This window comes from Dendrobates tinctorius, unplaced genomic scaffold (genome assembly GCF_039654945.1).
Source record: "Dendrobates tinctorius isolate UK_male_01 unplaced genomic scaffold, ASM3965494v1 ptg000011l, whole genome shotgun sequence".
NCBI classification, from domain to species: domain Eukaryota; kingdom Metazoa; phylum Chordata; class Amphibia; order Anura; family Dendrobatidae; genus Dendrobates; species Dendrobates tinctorius.
The window spans coordinates 102,101,603-102,120,976 of record NW_027361679.1 but is presented as its reverse complement, the minus strand read 5'-3'; the positions used below and the strand labels follow the sequence as shown (position 1 = coordinate 102,120,976).

General features: G+C 44.3%; 1 protein-coding gene across 2 annotated transcripts in view; it reads left to right on the top strand.

The window, feature by feature from the left end:
• The window catches only part of BTBD2 (BTB domain containing 2), a 109,118-nt gene that overhangs the window by 18,847 nt on the left and 70,897 nt on the right, over nucleotides 1-19,374 (top strand). For both annotated transcript variants that reach the window (XM_073545590.1, XM_073545581.1), the window contains exon 2: nucleotides 12,372-12,491. In XM_073545590.1, the coding sequence (XP_073401691.1) occupies nucleotides 12,372-12,491 (120 nt within the window). The remainder of the gene's footprint in view (nucleotides 1-12,371; nucleotides 12,492-19,374) is intronic.

Sequence of the window (19,374 nt, the reverse complement as noted above, 5' to 3'; positions counted from 1 at the left end):
AATCACTAGGATCCGTTGAAGCGTTCCTGAGTTATTACCTCATAAATGGACACTGGTCAGAATTACAAAAAATGGCCTGGTCATTAAGGTCAAAATAGGCTTGGTCATGAAGGGGATAAACATGTTAATAGGGCTCAAATAGACACAGAAATGTGTCTGTATATTGAAAAAATAGAAATGTGGAATAGTATATTAACTGTTATCCCATGCAACATTATAATGAGACATATAAACGCTACATTCACACATCCGTTGTGGGCCTACATGTGCTGTCTGTCTTTTTAAATGGATAGCACATGGATCCATAGTTAAAGGGGTTGTCCGGACTTTTCACATAATCTCAGCGCATATCTGGGCTGCAGAATGCTGACCATAAGTAATTTACCTTCTGTGGCCAGTTTGCAGCGTTTGCTAGATATCATCTCTTGCTTGTAAGAAAAACGTCCAGGGGGGGTGTGTTCTGGCATTGAAATGAGAACTGGTCGTTTCCTCCTCACTAGTTTCACTTTCCATAGATCACTGTTCAGCGTGTGTCTGGGGGAGGAGCAGCTGCTCTCTGCAGTGAGGCTGCTAGAGGGGGAGGATTTGTTACTGTGTGATGAGGGCTTCTTCATGTGGTCGGGGAGGGCCTGTTGCTATGGAGGGTGGGGTTGTTGCTATAGAGGGCATGTTTTTAGTAAAGTAGGAGGAAACGACCAGTTCTCATTTCAATGCCAGAACATTACAAGCAAGAGCTGATATCTGGCAAACCCTGCATACTGGCCACAGAAAGTAAATTACTTATTGTCAGCATTCTGCAGCCCAGATATCCACTGAGATTATGTGAAAAGCCCGGACAACCCCTTTAACCCCTTCATGACCCAGGCTATTTTGACCTTAATGACCTGGCCATTTTTTGCAATTCTGACCAGTGTCCCTTTATGAGGTAATAACTCAGGAACACTTCTACGCATCCTAGCGATTCTGAGATTTGTTTTTTTTTGTGACATATTGGGCTTCATGTCAGTGGTATATTTAGGTCGATAATTTTTGCGTTTATTTGTGAAAAAAACGGAAATTTGGTGAAACTTTTGAAAATTTCACAATTTTCAAATTTTGAATTTTTATTCTGTTAAGAGAAGTATATAACACAAAATAGTTACTAAGTAACATTTCCCACATGTCTACTTTACATCAGCACACTTTTGGAAACATTTTTTTTCGTTAGGAAGTTATAAGGGTTAAAAGTTGACCAGCGATTTCTCATTTTTACAACAAAATTTACAAAACCATTTTTTTTTTTTTTTTAGGGACTACCTCACATTTGAAGTCACTTTGAGGGGTCTATATGTCAGAGAATAGCCAACAGTGACACCATTCTAAAAACTGCACCCCTCAAGCTACTCAAAACTACATTCAAGAAGATTATTAACCCTTCAGGTGCTTCACAGGAACTTAAGCAACGTGGAAGGAAAAAATGGACATTTTAATTTTTCCAACAAAAATTTTCTTTTAGCATCAACTTTTTCATTTTCACGTGGGTAAAAGGATAAAATGGATCATAAAATTTGTTTCGCAATTTCTCCTGAGTACATTGATACCTCATATGTGGTCATAAACCACTGTTTGTGCGCACGGCAGGGCTCAGAAGGGAAGGAGCGCCAATTGAGTTTTTGAATGGAAATTTAGCTAGTTAGCGGACACCATGTCGTGTTTGGAGAGACCCTGTGTACTTAAACATTGCAGCTCCCCTACAAGTGACCCCATTTTGGAAACTAGACCCACTAAGGAGCTTATCTAGATGTGTGGTGAGCACTCTGAACCCCCAAGTGCTTCACAGAATTTTATAACGCAGAAATGTGAAAATAAAAAATATTTTTTTTTCCCTCAAAAAATTATTTTTAGCCCACTATTTTTTATTTTCACAAGGGTAATAAGATAAATTGGACCCCAAAAGTTGTTGTCCAGTTTGTCCTGAGTACGCTGGTACCCCATATGTGGGGGGGACCACTGTTTGGGCACACGTTGGGGCTCGGAAGGGAAGTAGTGACGTTTTGAAATGTCGACTTGATGGAATGGTCTGCAGGCGTCATGTTACATTTACAGAACCCCTGATGTACCTAAACAGTGGAAATCCCCCACAAGTGACCCAATTTTGGAAACTAGACCACCCAGGGAACTAATCTACATGTGTGGCGAGCACATTGAACCCCCAAGTGCTTCACAGGAGTGTATAACGCAGAGCCGTGAAAATAAAAAATAATTTTTTTTTCTCCACAAAAATAATTTTTTTCGCCCCCAATTTTTAATTTTCCCAAGGGTAACAGGAGAAATTAGACCCCCAAAGTTGTTGTGCAATTTTTCCTGAGTAAATTGATACCCCATATGTGGGGGTAAACCACTGTTTGGGCACACGTCGGGCTCGGAATGGAGGCAGCGCTGTTCGACTTTTTGAACGCAAAATTGGCTGTAATAAATGGTGGCCCCATGTCGTGTTTGGAGACCCCTCTGATATGCCTAAACAGTGGAAACCCCGCAATTCTAACTCCAGTCCTAACCTCAACACACCCCTAACCCTAATCTCAACCCTAATCATAACCCTAACCACACCCCTAACCCTAATCCCAACCCTAACCCTAACTCCAACACACCCCTAACCCTAATCCCAACTCTAACCCTAATCACAAACCAAACCCTAATCCCAACCCTAGCCCTAACCCTAGCCCTATTTCTTACCCTAATTGAAAAATAAAAATATTTTATTATTTGTCCCTATGGGGGGGGTGATAAGGTGGGCTGTGATTTTACTTTTTTTTTTTTTTTTTATTTTGATCACTGTGAGTTTATCACAATGATCAAAATAAAAAAAAATGAATCTGCTGCCGGGAAATGCCGGCAGGCGCACTGCGCATGCGCCCGGCATTTTCCAAGATGGCGGTGCCCATGGACCGGGACGGCGGGACACCGGGACGGCCAGGGGGGGTTAGTGAGTATCGTGGGGGGGAGCGGAAGGAAGGGGGAGGGGGGCAGATTGTGACAGCAGCGGCCGATCGCCGCCGTCAGTAGGCGGGGGGGGGGGTTAACTTAGTGTCTCCAGCCATGTCCGATGCTGGATTGTAATAGTAATAGTTCATTAAATTTCATTGATGAACTATCGCTCTGATTGGCTGTTTCACTTTCAACAGCCAATCAGAGCGATCGTAGCCCCGGGGGTGCTAAGCCACCCCCCCCCGTGGTGAAGCACAAAGTGTCCTGTCAATGCGGGTCAGGTGACCTTTCCGTGACCACGGACTTGCAGGGGGGCTTTAAACTCATGACACAGCGTATGCGTCATGGGTCGGATTGGCACCGACTTTCATGACGCATACGCTGTGTCACAGGTCAGGAAGGGGTTAAATTGATGCACACCATACATCAGTTTAAAAGAAAAAAAAAAAGTCTCTCTCCAGTCCATGAGATTCAGATCATGTTCTGTAGATCAGACTCCGACATTAAAGTGTATGGCAGGGGTGGGCAATTAATTTTCCCGAGGGGTCATATGAGAGACCATGACTGTTGTGGAGGGCCGAACCAATAGGCTGAAATGAATTACGGTAAGCGCAATATTAATATCAACATATAATAAATATAATTAATAATTATAACACTCAATATTGAGCAGAATTATGCATGCCGACATTCCCCTATATACCGTTTGAACCCAAATACAATCTCCTCTTTATATTGTGAGGCCCACGCAGCCTCCCCATGTCCAGCGCGTGAGGCCCACGCAGCCTCCCCATGTCCAGCGCGTGAGGCCCACGCAGCCTCCCCATGTCCAGCGCGTGAGGCCCACGCAGCCTCCCCATGTCCAGCGCATGAGGCCCACGCAGCCTCCCCATGTCCAGCCAATATATATATATATATATATATATATATATCTATCTATATCTCTATATCTCTCTATCTCTATATCTCTCTATCTCTATATCTCTCTATCTCTATATCTATCTATCTCTATATCTATCTATCTAAAAAAAAACAAAACAAAAAAAACCCACATACTCACCTCGGTCCCCTTCCCCGGCGCTCTGTTTCTGCTCCTGTCTCTGTGTCTGACTCTCCACAGTACACAGCTGACACGATGAAATGACGTCATGGCATCAGCTGTTTCACATGCTGATTGGTGGAGGAAGTGGCCCTAGGCCCCTCCTCCACCAATGCAGTCAGCGTGGATATAGACAGCGGGCACGGTGAGGACCGAGGGCCATTATTTTCAGCTCCTCGGCTGTCTGTCCATGGGCCAGACTGAGACAGTCAGAGGGCCGAATGTGGCCCGCGTGCCGCACTTTGCACAGGTCTGGTGTATGGACATCCTTTCAAAATTGATGAAACACTGTTGACATACTTTAAGTCAGTGGTAAAATATAAGTTCAGGCATTCTACCTCCTTAAAGGGGTTGTCCTGGCTTTTCACATAATCTCAGTACATATCTGGGCTGCAGAATTATGACAATAAGTAATTTACTTTCTGTCACTAGTTTGCACGGTTTTCTAGATATTCTGAACAGAACGTCCAAGGGGGGGGTGTTATGGCATTGAAATGAGAACTAGTCGTAACCTCCTACTCTACTCCAAACATGCCCTCTATAGCAACAACCCCACCCTCCATAGCTACAGGCCCTCCCCATCCACATGAAGAAGCCCTCATCACACAGTAACAAATCCTCCCCCTCTAGCAGCCTCACTGCAGAGAGCAGACCACTCAGCTGCTCCTCCCCCAGACACACGCTGAACAGTGATCTATGGAAAGTGAAACTAGTGAGGAGGGAAAATCGTCCTGTATTCTGGGACAGGCTGCTCCCATCAGTATTTGTGTCATTAGAGACACAGTGCTCACACATACACTGCACCAAATCTGCTGCTGTGTGAAGACATCAGTGACACAGAGCTGTCTCATTTACACAGCAGAGGCTTTGTCACACAACAGATTACATCAGTGACTGCCATCCCCTGTGCAGATTAGAAGCTGCAGACCCCCCATCACTGGCCATCACACAGTCTGTTCTCACTGCTGCCAGCAGCCTGGGACAGTGAGGGAAGGAATTACTGATAATGAGTTATGTATTGTAATCATGGAGTGGCCCATGATTACAATTTTTTGGTGTAAAAAGAAAAATGATGAGCGAATGTATAATGTAGTTGTAGAAATATGTATACACTAAAACTTTTTTGAAGTACCCTTTGAATTTGATAGGCTAATGTGAGGGGTAGCTATTGAGGGAGGGCTAAATTAACCCTTCACGGTTGACCAAGTGATTTCCAAATTATTCCACAGGGCGTTGCTAGCAACTGGAAATGACCAGACGGAGACGTATGCCTCTGTATGGGAGGATCAAGGCACATCACTAACTCCGTTTATTATGTCACCTTTTTTTATAGTATTTTGCTTAATTATGCAAAGTACCCAGCTACCAATAGCATCGTCGTAACACATTTACTTTATAAGCCAATAGTATTGCAAGAAAATCGGAATATGTCCCAAGTTACAGAACTTCATGAGTCAAGGTCTTTACACAATAACCCCCTTCACAGAACTAATTCATCCTGTTCATACTGGTACAAACTGATAACAGCTAACAGAATTTCTCGTAAACAACAAGATGGCGTCTTAGAGAACAAGATGTCTCATACATCTGAATACTGTACTTCACACTAAATGCTATCAGCATGGTACATCTAGAATTGGTATTTTGCACTCTCTTCCTTGCAGTAGCTCTAAATCTGTCAGATTGCCAGGATCGCCGATAGCTGCTACTGCGCAGCCGTGGCCGGTGCCATCTTCAAACTAATTTTATTTTTCATTATGGAAACCATCAAAGAAAATATACATTATAGATGTGATCATGCTGCAGCGCCGGCACCTGCCTGCAGAAAGGGTTTTTTATATATTATAATTTATTAATTATGTAATTATCTTCCTATTCACATGGATATTAAATGCGGGAATGCAGCTTACCACGCATGTGTACTAATTTACATAATGGTGAATTTTGTGACACACCCAAAAGTACATGAGACAGGAAGTGGAGGAAAGCACGGAGAGAGGTCCCCTCCTTTTTAATAATAATTTTAAAAAAATGGCGTGGGGTCCCCCTATATTTGTTAACCAGCCAGAGTAAAGCGGACTACTGGGACTGATATCAGGCTGGTAAGGTTCATTGATATTGGATCCTTACCAGCCTGAAATAATACCAGGCAGCAGTCTGCTTACCTTGGATGTCCAGAAAATGTATTTGGAACTTTGAGAAGTTGAGGGTGAGCTTGATGGTTGGGTGAGACTTTTTGAAGTATTTGTAGAAGGTAAGCATATCATCTTTTGAGCCTGTTGCAGGTTATGAGCAGATCATCAATGTAGTGGAAGTATGCAAGAGGTTTAATAGAGCAAGATGACAAAATTGCTTCCTCTAGTTTAGTCATAAACAGGTTAGCATATTGTGGGGACATATTGATAGCATACCATAGAAACGCATACTGTACTTCACAAGAATTTGCCAGACTGCTTCACTAATCCATTGTGAAAAGTCAATGGATCACCACCTACTGTACTTGGCTTCCATCTAGCTCTGTCCTTTTCTGGCTCCTGTACAGCCAGAACTGTCTGTCAAGTAAGAGGGGAGAGAAGACTTTCCTCTCCAGGTCCATGTAGTGATTATGATATACAGCCATCTGTCCTTGCCCAAAAAAAGGCTAGATAGCCTATATTTCTTTAAGGGTGGAGGAGGCATCTGCCGAACAAGATAATGGTATCTGTTGATATTGGACAGTTCAGTAGTAAATGGAGGTGAAAGATAGTCATCACAAATGCATCTGAAACTTCCAACTACTGGTTAGAGAGGTCTGCTAAATTTTGTTCGTACTTAAAAGGGTATTCTGAAGTATTGAGCTATTCCCTATACATATGGGCTTTTCAGAGCTTCGGTTCCCTGAATCATTGGGGTCATTGCGATTGAACCACCAGCAATTGAGATGATGTTCTCTATTCCACATAGAGGAGAACTTCCATACCTGTGATCATTTTTCTAAGGGTTATTCAGCCTTTAAAAATTGACATTTCATCAGGAGGCCTTGGGCAACCCAGACATTGCAGTACTTGAACAGACCATGAAATAAGCCATCAGTATGTGTGTGTATGTATATATGTGTGTGTATATATATATATATATATATATATATATATATATATATATATATATATATATAATCTCTCTCTCAAGTGTGTGTATGTCCGGGATTGGCATCCGCACCGTCGCAGCTACAGCCACAAAATTTGGCACAGTCACACGTCTGGACCCCGAGAGTGTCCTAGGCTATGTTGTGAAGCGAAATTTTAACCCCGCGCGTTCCAATTAACCAAACACTTTTGCCCCTATCTACATAATAGGGGAAAAAGTGTGTATCAAGCCCCGCCCCTCATTATGATGTCATAATGGTTGCCATGGCGACGCTGATGTCGTCATAGGTTGCAAGCCCCGCCGCTCATTATGATGTCATAATGGTTGACTATGGGATGGAGGATATGTATGATGGGTATATGGGCACGGGACTATGGGATGGAGGATAATTATAATTTGCTATAACTAACTACAGTTAGTTACTATGCTCGGGCAGCGCCAGGCTCTTCAGCTAGTGTGTTTGTATACATAATATATAAATCTCAGTCAACTACACCTGCAGTCTATTAAGCTGATTGTGACTGGCTATAAAAAAAAAATTATATATTTGTGGCCATTCAAGATTTTGAGCAATTGTCCCATTGAAGCAAATGGAACAATAACTCAATGCCATGAAAGCTACTAAACCGTATAAAGCCTCTAAAACCAGCAGATTGGGATTCCTTGCAACGCAATATGTTCTGTGGACTGAAGGTGTAGCGCACTAGTTGAAGGGAACCGGTTGTGTCCCCCGAGCCCCTAGAGCCACCAGCAGTTGTCTCTGCATATGTATACCCCTTGCCTAACAGTCCCTGCATTACATTAAACACATAAACAGATCTTCAGAAAAAGTGTTTCTAAAGTCCGTTTCATATGTAAATGAGCACTTTGACTAGTCGATGGGGCGTTAGTGTCCATGGTGCTATATTTGCCTCGCGCTTGCCCTTGGCTTCTTTTCTCACTTTGGGTGTACGCGTGGCGGCCTCAGAAATGCACTGCGTGTGATCGGAAGTGCAGAAGACTACTGATCATGCAGTTCGCCTCTTTACAGCCAGTATGCGTACACTTGGCTTCAGAGGATCAGTGATGCAAGGGAAGTATACCGCTAGCGATGACGCCGGTGCTTGTAAGCCAGGTTATCACTCCCACAAGGGCATGATACCCTAAACATGTTATGTGCACATGGTGCAGATTCTGCTGCGGATCCGCAGCAGATTTGCCTCTGTGGATCCACAAGCAGAGTACAGTACAATGATATCCAATAGCTTTTAAAAACCGCAGTGCACGTGCTACAGATTTTTCCACGCAGATTTGCTGCGGTTTTAAATCTGCAGCATGTCAATTCTTTCTGCGGATTCCACTGCTGTTGGACACCTGCTCCTTTGTCCAGGTGTCAAAACGCAGGGGGAATCCGCAGGTCATTTTACCTGTGGCTTTACCTGCAAATCCGCGTGGAAAAATTCCGCAGCTGAATCCGCACTGTGTGCGCTCACTCTTAGTGGGCTGACTAGTCTGGGGACACGAATGCCCCACTGACTAGTCAAAGCCCTCATTTCCATATAAACAGACCTGTTTGTGTGTTATATAATACAGGAACTGTTTGGGCAGGCTGTCTACATATGCAGACACAACGGCTGGGGGTGCGGGGGATCTGACAAGTTCCAGGTAAAGGGGTTTTACCACAAGTTAATTTTAATAAATAGTTCTTTTGAATAATGTGTCTGACCATGCAGAAACATGGTCTGATCATGCCAAAGCTCCTGGGCAGGGGAAGAATCAAAAGGAGAGTATACAGATATTACAGCATGGGTTCACAGCTGATTCTTTTGCTAAATCTTAAAAAAAAAAAAAAAAAAAAAAAAAAGCAGGGAAATAATTTCCCACAGTCTTCTGCCGTCCTGTCCTGTCCTGTCCTTTTGTGTATACTTTTTCCTCCCTCACCTACCCAGGAGCTGTGGTATGAGCAGACATGTTCCTGGAATAAGCTGTCATGTGTGTACATGAGGAATAGCGCCTTTTCTGGCCATTTTCTCCAGGCTTTACCTCTGCAGTTGAGCTCTAGTTTGCCTTTGACTCAGTTGGCGGAGGAGACCAACTGCTATGATCTCTCCCATACAGAACACAAGTAAATGAGGAGGAAAAACAAAAATTAGCCCCATCAGGAAGGAGCTAAAGTGGATTCTGTGCCTGCTTTTAAAGGGAATCTGTCACCCCTTTTTTGAGATATCATATAGTGATATAATTCAATTGTGTGTCACATAAGGATTCTCTTTTGCTTCCCCCTGACCCTGCACCTATCACGCATAAATACCTTTTTTATATCGGTTCAGATGTATGTAAACTGCTGCTGGGCGGGGCTTATTCAACTGCTCCCCCCCCTCCCTGTCTTGCTCTACGAATTTCTTGTGTAGAGCAAGACAGGGAGGGGGAGGAGCAGGTGAATAAGCCCCGCCCATCGGACCAGACCGTGGCAGTTTACATACATCTGAACCGATATAAAAAAGGTATTTATGCATGAAAGGTGCGGGGTCAGGGGGAAGCAAAAGTACTAAGAGAATCCTTATGTGACACACAATTGAATGATATCATATGATATCTCTAAAAAGGGGAGACAGATTCCCTTTTAAGAGAATGTTTGCACGTTCAGGATTCGTTCAGAATTTGCTGCAAATTGGATGCTGTGTACATCCGCAGCGTCCAATCTGCAGTATCCAGATGTTACAGCATAGTGGAGGGGATTTAATCAAATCCCGACTCCACTATGCGTGCACGGCCGCATCTGACTTCCGTGCGTAACCGGACGTGCGGCGCGTCTTTATAGACTGCAGCATGTATATTTTGCAGAGACACTCCGTCTCTGCAAGGTAAATAACCCAGTCTATGAATAGGATGCAGTGATTCCGCATGGTTCAATGAACACATCCAGAATCACCGCGCGTACAAAAGCCGGCTGCGCTTTGGGCGGAGTGGGTATCCGCTGTGTCCAAAGCGCTGCATATCCGGACCGTGGACACACACCCCAATTGGGAATTGTCTACTACCAAATACAATTCAGAAATTCTTGTTTTATATTTGCTCATAATATCTCTTCATGTAACTTTACATCTTCAAGCTGAAGGAATTAGGATTTGCACACTTAAAGGAGTTGTCTACTACTTGTACACCACCTTCTTAAATATTAGATTCCCCTGTGTCAAATGAAAAAAAAATAAAACATATTCATCTCACACACCGATGCTATTCCAGCAATGTTGGCGTCTGATTTCCCGGTGCTCCAGTGACACAGCAATCAGCGACTACTAATGGGGTGCAGCCTTGCTTCAGAAGAAACTGATGTCGGAGGAAGGTGTGAGCGCTGCAGCCCATCAGTGGCTGACTGAATGTTATTTCTTGTGAGCACTGTAGCCAGTGTGTTGCGTGTTTTGAAGGACCCAGCGCCAGCATTGCTGAAAAGCCACTGGTATGGAAGGTGAGTATCTTTTTTGATATTTTTTTTATACAGGGGAACATGGCATTATTGGTGTTGTCAAAGTAGTGTAACCCCTTTTAAAAAAAAAAAAAAAAAAAAAAAATTGTTACCATTTTCTGGGGCCAGTGACTTTTCTAGATGAGGGCTTACCTCCTGTGAGATGAGTTGTTGCTTCTATTCACGTTTTAGGCAACATGACTTTTTTTTTTTTTTTGACGTCCGTCAGATAAGCAGCCTGCTAACTTTGTAATTTTGGTCTTTCACAGACCCTGTAATGCAAAATGTGTATAGTTTTTAGTTTTATTTTACTATTTTTTTTTTTTTTTTTTTATACAATAAATCCCACTTTTCATATCTAAAGGGCAGCATGGTGGCTCAGTGGATAGCACTGCAGCGCTGGGGTCCTGGGTTCAAATCCCACCAAGGACAACATCTGCAAGGAGTTTGTATGTTCTCCCCGTGTTTGCGTGGGTTTCCTCCCACATTCCAAAGACATACTGATAGGGAATTTAGATTGTGAGCCTTCAGGGTCAGCGATGCAAAACTGTAAAGCGCTGCGGAATTTGTTAGCACTATATAAAGATTATTATTAATGACGTATTTTTTTATGACCTTTTGTTTGCACAATAAAATTCCTTTAAAAAAAAAAAAAATTCTGTTGTATTGAGCCACTTTTAGGGAGAGTCCTGTCACTGCAGGGCAGTGGACAGGGAGAAGCTGGTGAGGTCACTGCCACTGATCCTCAGTGTTGACAGCATCTGAATGTATTAGAATAGCTCCTACGACTGTTCCGTGGCCACTATGGGGTCTGCACATCTACTGCTCCTTATGAAAATGGGTTCGGTCTGCAGTATTCAGCAAACGGCCACTACACTCTTGAAGCCTATGTGCTATTCAGCTCTGGCTGCTGCCGGCACTGAGAACAGCTGATCGTTGGCAGTGATGGGTGTCTGAACCTCATCGATCAGATGACCTACCCCAAATGGTGGGGTCATCATTTTAAAAGTACTAGAACAACCCTTTAGTGAAGTGTACAAAAAACTGTTACTACTTGGTCAAAGAGACATTTGCAACAGCTTTTTGCCATTTCTGATAAATTCACATACCATGCGCTTGAATAGTTAAACAAGATATAGTTAGTATTTTAAAAAATGAAGGAATGGTACTGTTCACCTTGTGGGCATGTAAACCTTTGCATATGTGTGATTGTGTGCTGTACCTCTATTTAAAGGGAAACTGCCACAAGACTTTTTCCACCTAATCTTATAGTAGCATAATGTCAAAACAGAGACCCTGATTTCATTGATGCATCACTTACTGGGCTAATTGCTGTAGTTTTTAATAATCTCCTCCTAATAAAACTGATTTTATCACTAGAGGACTAGTAAACCTGCTGCCATATAGTCCTCCATATTCATGAGCTCTGTATAACCCCGCCCCCACCACTGATTGGCAGCTTTCTACCTATGCACAGAGTACACAGCTGCCGATCAGTGGTGTGGGCGGGGTTATACAGACCTCAGCATTTAGAGAACTACTAGATCTGCTGCAGAGAAAAGTGATTCTGTCACTACCACCGAGTGACTCATCACTGGAATCAGGATTTCTTTTAATACATCATGCTGCTCTTGGATTACATTTGAAAAACCAGGTGCAAAATTCCCTTTAGTGGGTTTTAACACGTAAATCTCTTTTTGATGTGTATTAATCTGCATGTTTTGTATCTCTTAGGTTTGTTTTGGCAGTGGGAAGTGCAGTCTTTGATGCCATGTTTAATGGTGGCATGGCTACAACATCAACAGAAATTGAATTGCCAGATGTTGAACCTGCCGCTTTCCTTGCTTTGCTGAAGTAAGTTCTTGGACAGTGTGTACGTCATCCAACTCTCAAATCTGAATAACAGGATCTTTCTGATTTTTTTTTTTTTTTTTTGCTTTTATCTGGACGTGCTTAGCAGTGTATAAACCTATAAGATAATGGCAGCTCTAAAATTGTCATGAACATCACAACTGTTGTGCAAGGTGAAACCTCAGAATTAGATATGCTTATCGAGCCAAGTGGTAAAGATAAATATTTAAAGAAGTTGTCCAGGAATTATTTTTTTCTTTATCTCAGACTTTTACTGGATTAAAATTACAATCTGATATATTCTAAAACTCGTTAAAGGGAATCTGTGAAAAGGGAAGTATATGACCTATTAATATGGACATTCAGGTGATGGATACCTGTATGCCTCCATATTAATGGTCTTGTTGCTACGAAATATTATATTCTTTATGCCTGGAAGAAATTCCTGCCTCCTGTCGTCATTGTAATAGTTACCACCCTCCCATCAGTGTCAGTTACGGCCCCCAGAATCCTGCACCATACACTCCCTCAGAAATGCATACCTCATCCTCCCTTCTGTGGGCACTGTGTTCAGGGATCTTCTGCGCAGGCGCCGGTGAGTCACTGTGACCTCCTGTGTGTGCCCTGATAATAGGCTTTCCCCATTTCCTCCCTGCAGAGTCATCACTAGGAACCATGTATACATGGCGATGACTATGCAGGGAGGAAGTGGGGAGATCACCTTATCGGAGCACACAACTGAGATCACTGGAGCGAAAGTCGCCGGCGCAGAAGAAGATTCCTGAATGCAGTGCCCACAGAAGGGAAGATGCGGTAGTGCAGGGCGCAGGCACGGGATTCATGGGCCGTAACTGACGCTGATGGGAGGGGAAAGATGTATATCTTTGTACCGTGTTAACCAGTAGATAGAAAAATATTCAGAATTGAGAGTCCTCAGTGTTTGATATAAATTGCAAGCTTTCAAAACTACTCAGGTCTCTTCATCAGGCATTGACTAATACAAAATCTGAAGAATCACATATTTATGCACTACACAACACAGAAAAAATGCAATAGATAAGACATGTGACGTGAAGTAGAACTATCATTATGGGAGAGTGATAGAAAAATATCCATCTACTGGCTAACACGGTACAAAGATATGCATCTTTCCTGTATTAAAATGGAGGATACCAGAATGTACCGTATTCTTTATGGAACTAAAGCCACTTCTGAAGAAACATGCACAAATGGACAGCGACGTTTTTTTCTTATCTACCGTAAATGCAAAAAGGAGAATCTAATTCCCAAAGGACTCTGGATTACAGACCCAATTCTTCATACCTACAATATCCATTATGCACAAAATCTTTGTCACAGGACATCGGAGAGACTAAGAAACCACCTTTTTCATGTTTGCTACAGCATAAGGAGTAAAGTCCAAGGGAAATTTGAAACCCTGAGGGAAACACTTACAGAAAACACAGCAAAAATTACAACAATACTACAACACTCTACGGACCTTTCTGATTCATAGCAAGGAAAAGAAACTACACAGATTGCGCCTCAATTCAGGACTCTATACAAACAGATACAAAACAAAGCCAAAACCTGACAACTTGGGCAACCACTCCATTCCAGACACAAAAGCATCTAATTATGTCATCAGTCTCTCAGATTATAAACCAGATTATAAAAGTGGAGCTGGCCATGCTTTCTAGAGGACTCTTTTTGTCCCACTAAGGCCCTAGATAAAACTGAACTCTGCAGTGATATGGAACATTATTTCAGGAGACTGTGCCTGAGGGAATATTTCTCTAGTAACCCCCCCCCCATGACAGCACACCCTGGAGGATGTTACCCCTTTCCTAATAAGGACAGGTAATGACATAGTTTAAGTAACCTCTCCCTCATCCTCCCCCTCAGTGTTCTTTCCTTTCCCTACTAGGGATGAAGAGGTCATCCTAGGTGTACTGTGCCGGCAGCGGTCACCAGGGAAAAAACTCAAAGCGGGGCAGCTGGGGAGCAGACATACCTCTCTTCCCCGAGCACTGCTCCCATCTCCATGGGACTTGGGAGCATCTCCTCCTTCGGCGTTGTGGCCAGCATATCGTGCCGCACGCACGCAAAGACTTGAGGTCTGAAGCCAGCGGCAGGTTGTGACATCAGACCGGCTGGCTTCAGCATACAAGGAGAACCTTTGTGTTCCACGCTGGAATGCATGATGCATTACAGAGCGGATGGTGTAGGCGGGCTGCCTCCACACCTGTTCATCGGAGGGAGGAAGTCCCCTAATCAGAGGACAGGTGCTTCAGTCCGGTCGCCTATATAAGAGCCCCGGACAGGAAGACATCTGAGGTAGGACCACTGTGAGTTAAAAACAGCATGGAGATGTCAACTTCATCTCATCTGCAGATCCCAGCACCATCCCGGTCCCAGTAAGTGCTCTGGCATTGGTTGTCCAATTGGTGAAGGGTAGAATCTTATGATTCCTTCTGCCATTTATTGTAAGGGGACAAGGAACCTGCATCAGGAAGCAAGTCCAAGACTTCACGGAGATGTGCAGCCTGTACAAAAAAAATTGGCCTCTCTGTATACGAAGATATTATGCAAAGATTGCACGGGGAAAGTCATCAGGGAAGAGCAACCATCCTTGATGGAAGAGATTAAAGGCCTAATCCAACAGGAGATTAAAACCTCCCTGGCCACCCTTTCCCAGCCACACCCTCTCTAGTGTCCCTCCAGAAGCAAAAAGGAGGAAGCTTAATCTAGAGGAAGAAGGGAATGATGACTCTCAGGATGAAGCGTCGATCCCAGACTAGCCTTTGGAAAAGGACGAATTATTCCTAGACCCAGAGGTTTCCCAGCAGGAGAGATATTGCTTATCTTCGGGGGATATAGAGGAACGCCTCACGGCAGTAAAGAGGACCATGGAGATTGAGGAGGAGAAGACGGCCCAGACGGTACAGGAATAAATGTTCGGGGGACTCCGTTCTAAGAAGCAAGTGGTTCCCATTCATAAGTATATCCAGGACCTGACCCTAGAAGAGTGGGAATCCCCAGAAAAGAGGTTGACCACCTCATCAGAGATGGACAGTTTCTCTGTAGACTACAAAACAGCTTCATACTGGTCAGAAATTTCAAGGATGGACATGCAGATTGCTAGGGTAGCTAAGAAGACCACCCTACCAATTCAGGATGCCTCCCAGTTGAAGGACCCTCTGGAACGTAAGATGGATGGGCTACTAAGGCTAGTTTCACACTAGCGTTTTTTGAGCAGAAACGGGGGCACTACCGAACTATTAAGGCGATCCAACCTAGACCTATAGCAGAGTAAGTGATTAACAAAAAAGAAATAGGCCACAAAGCAGGGGATCACCCTAGGCAGGAGATAGCATAAACAATTCAAATTTTATTCAACACAGAAAAACATACAAAAAATTGTTAAACTTTAAAAATGGTCAAACATATGACACATATATACATTGCGCAAAGCTCATAATGGAGCAAACCACCTACCGCTAAACACTCCACAATGGGGAAAATGACCCTAGGTCCATGTAAACAGCATACCAGAGTGTGAAAAAATACACCCCCTCAAATAAAAATATTTAACAATGCAGAAGGTAGAAAACACTCTGTGTAATAACGGTGGACAATAAATTCATTACCTAAAAAGAGGGTTAACACTAATACCATAAGTCACCACAGATAGAGATATATAACTCATGGAGTGTCTTATCCGAATGCAATAAAAAGGAATATATTAGAGGCAAGCGGTTTAAATCACCCCCTTTAAGAACATATATTGCACTGCTTCAAAAATACACATGAAGCATACAAATAACCCACATGGTTAAAGCCCCTGAGGTATAGGCTAAAATAGCCTCCTACAATGGTCACCACATGTTCACATTAGCGATGTAAAAAAACCCATGTTGAGAAAGGTATGGGCAAAAATAGCCTCCTACAGTGGTCAGCACATGTTCACATTAGCGATATACAAAACCTATGTAGGGAAAGGTATAGGCTGAAATGGCCTCCTACAATGATCAGCACATATTCACATTAGCGATATATAAAACCCATGTAGAGTGGAGCAGGCAGAGTGGAAAGACCCGCGCTTGGCTTCGTCGGGGGTACTGACTGCCTGTCTGCTGTGCCAATATGTGATTTAATTAATCAGGGGCACCTGCGCTGCTGCTTACCATAGAAAGACCAGTGATCAGTGGTGACTTTTGGTACACAACAAAGAGGCTGTCTGTCAAGCAGAAGGAGACCTTGCTGAATAGAGCTGGAGTGACAAAGACTTCAGAGCTACAGCATCATTTACATACCAATTCATACCCTAACTTCTCAGTAATGGAGAAGCACACTGGCCAATTAAAGGTGTTGCTAGACTTGTCTGTGAAAGACCTGCAAGTACAAAAATAATTTGGGCGAGGAAGGAAATCCTTCCGACAGATTCCCTTTAACCCCTTTACCCCCACGGGTGGTTTGCTCGTTCATGACCGGGCCAATTTTTACAATTCTGACCACTGTCCCTTTATGAAGTCATAACTCTGGAACGCTTCCATGGATCCCACTGATTCTGACATGGTTTTCTTTTGACATATTGTACTTCATGTCAGTGGTAAAACTTCATTCAAATAACTTGCGTTTATTTGTGAAAAAAACGGAAATTTGGCGAAAATTTTGAAAATTTCGCAATTTTCCAACTCTGAATTTTTATGCCCTTAAATCACAGCTATATGGCACACAAAAACTTAATAAATAACATTTCCCACATGTTTACTTTACATCAGCACAATTTTGGAACCAACATTTTTTTTTTTGTTAGGAAGTTATAAGGGTTAAAAGTTGACCAGCGATTTCTCATTTTCTCTAGTCTCCTTCCACGACAGCCACCTTGGAGGTTGTCTCCCCGCCCTAATAGGGGACAGGAACACAGAGGTTAAATAACCCTCCCCTTCCTGCTACCTCAGTGTTTTTCCTGTCCCCTATCGGGGCATGAAGAGGTCACAAGGGGCTGCCGTGGCCAGCGAGCGGAGCCCCTATGTACTCACGAAGCTGGGCAGCCGAGGTCGGGGGGTTCGCCTCTCCTCCATGTGCTGCTCCCGTCTCCACCGTCGGTGTGACTCGGGACGTTGACCGCCCCTCCCGCGCCCTCCGGGGTAAAGCGGGGCGGTATGGTGCCTGCCGGGCTCCTGCACAGCTCCTCGGCTTCCTCCTTTCTCCCAGCGCTGCATTGGAGCCGCGCGCATCAGAGGGGGCGGGCAATCGACTGGAAGTAGCGGTGACGCGCACTTCCGGTTAGCGGCCCCCGGCGTCCTATGAGGGGGAAACGCACCCGGGGGACCGGGAAAGGAGTCCAATGGCAGCGGGGGTCGAACGATGTTCCTCACCAGGGACGGGGGGGGGGGGAAGGAGGAGCACCCACGAAAGGGTGCCACAGCTCCAGGTAAGCGCAGTGTCTCTGTGGTGTGTGCAGACATGGATGGTGGGAAGCATTCGACTGCAGCATCTCTGGAGCCCAGCGTTCCCCCTGCTACAATGAGTAGCAGGGCCGGTCCCTTGCCTGTCAAAAAGTTGGTGGCACAGGTCTGAGTAAGCCTTCTCTTTCTTCTTGCAGGAAGACAAGGCCTCTGCCCTTAGAAACCCACGCAAGTGTGGTATATGTGGTGCCAGGTTTCCTTCTGACTACAAAAAGAAGTTATGCCAATCTTGTACGCAAAATATCCTGCGTACCGAGCAACCCTCCCTGTTTGACAGCATAAAAACTCTAATTAGGCAGGAGGTTCAAACCTCCATGGCAGCCCAGACCCTGGTGGCCCAGGGCCCTACCCAAAAAAAGAGGAAAAGGGCACCTATGGAAGCCGACTCGGGAGAAATCCGTTCCTCAGGATCGGAGGATATTTGGGGAAAATGAGGGCTCCACGTCCACCTCCAGTCATGATGCAAAAAAAATACTATTTCTCCTCTGAGGATATGGAGTAGTTGTTCTCCATGGTAAGAAATACCATGGGAGTGGAGGAGGAGGAGGTCAAGCTCTCAGTCCAGAATGAGATGTTTGGAGGGTTGAAACCCAGAGGTAGAAAGGGTTTCCTGGTTCATGAGGTGATTCAGGACCTAATAGCTCAGGAGTGGTCCTCCCCCGAGAAGGCACTCACTGTGCCCTCTGAGCTAAAAAATCGGTTTCCCCTAGAGGGTGATGGTTTTATTTGGGAGATCCTAAGATAGACGTTCAAGTGTCTAAAGTCACTAAGAAGACGTCCTTGCCCTTTGAGGATGCTTCCCAATTGAAGGATCTGATGGATCGCAAAATAGAAAGCCACCTTAAGTCCTGGGAAGCTTCTACGAACCTGCTCAAAGCAAATATTGCATCCACCTGCGTAGCTAGATCTTTGTTTTTCTGGCTACGGACGTTGGAAGACCATCTATCGGGGGGGTACCCCAAGAGAGGAAATCTTAGACTCCCTGTCAATCCTCCAAAAGGCAAAAGGTTATTTAGCTGATGCTTCAGGAGAAAAGGTATGGGTGGTAGCAAGGTCCCTAGTCCTTTCAAACTCGGCCAGGAGAGCCTTGTGGCTGAAGTCATGGGGTGGCGACATCACCTCCAAGACGTAACTCGGTGCCATCCCCTTCCAGGGGCACCACGTATTCGGGCCTGTCCTGGATGATATCCTTGAGAAGGCTTCCGACAAGAATAAGTCACTGCCGGATCAGGAATCCACCAAAAGGCATTTTTTTTTTCGTCCCTCAAGAGAACAGACCTCTCAGAAGTCATTCAGAGGGAAGGGCAAGACGGGTCGATGGAGCTACCCGAAAGGGGGTAAAGGAAGAAACATCCTTGTGCCCCAACAGCAGCAGCCCCCGGAGAAGCAGTGACTCCCGGGTCGGGGGTCGA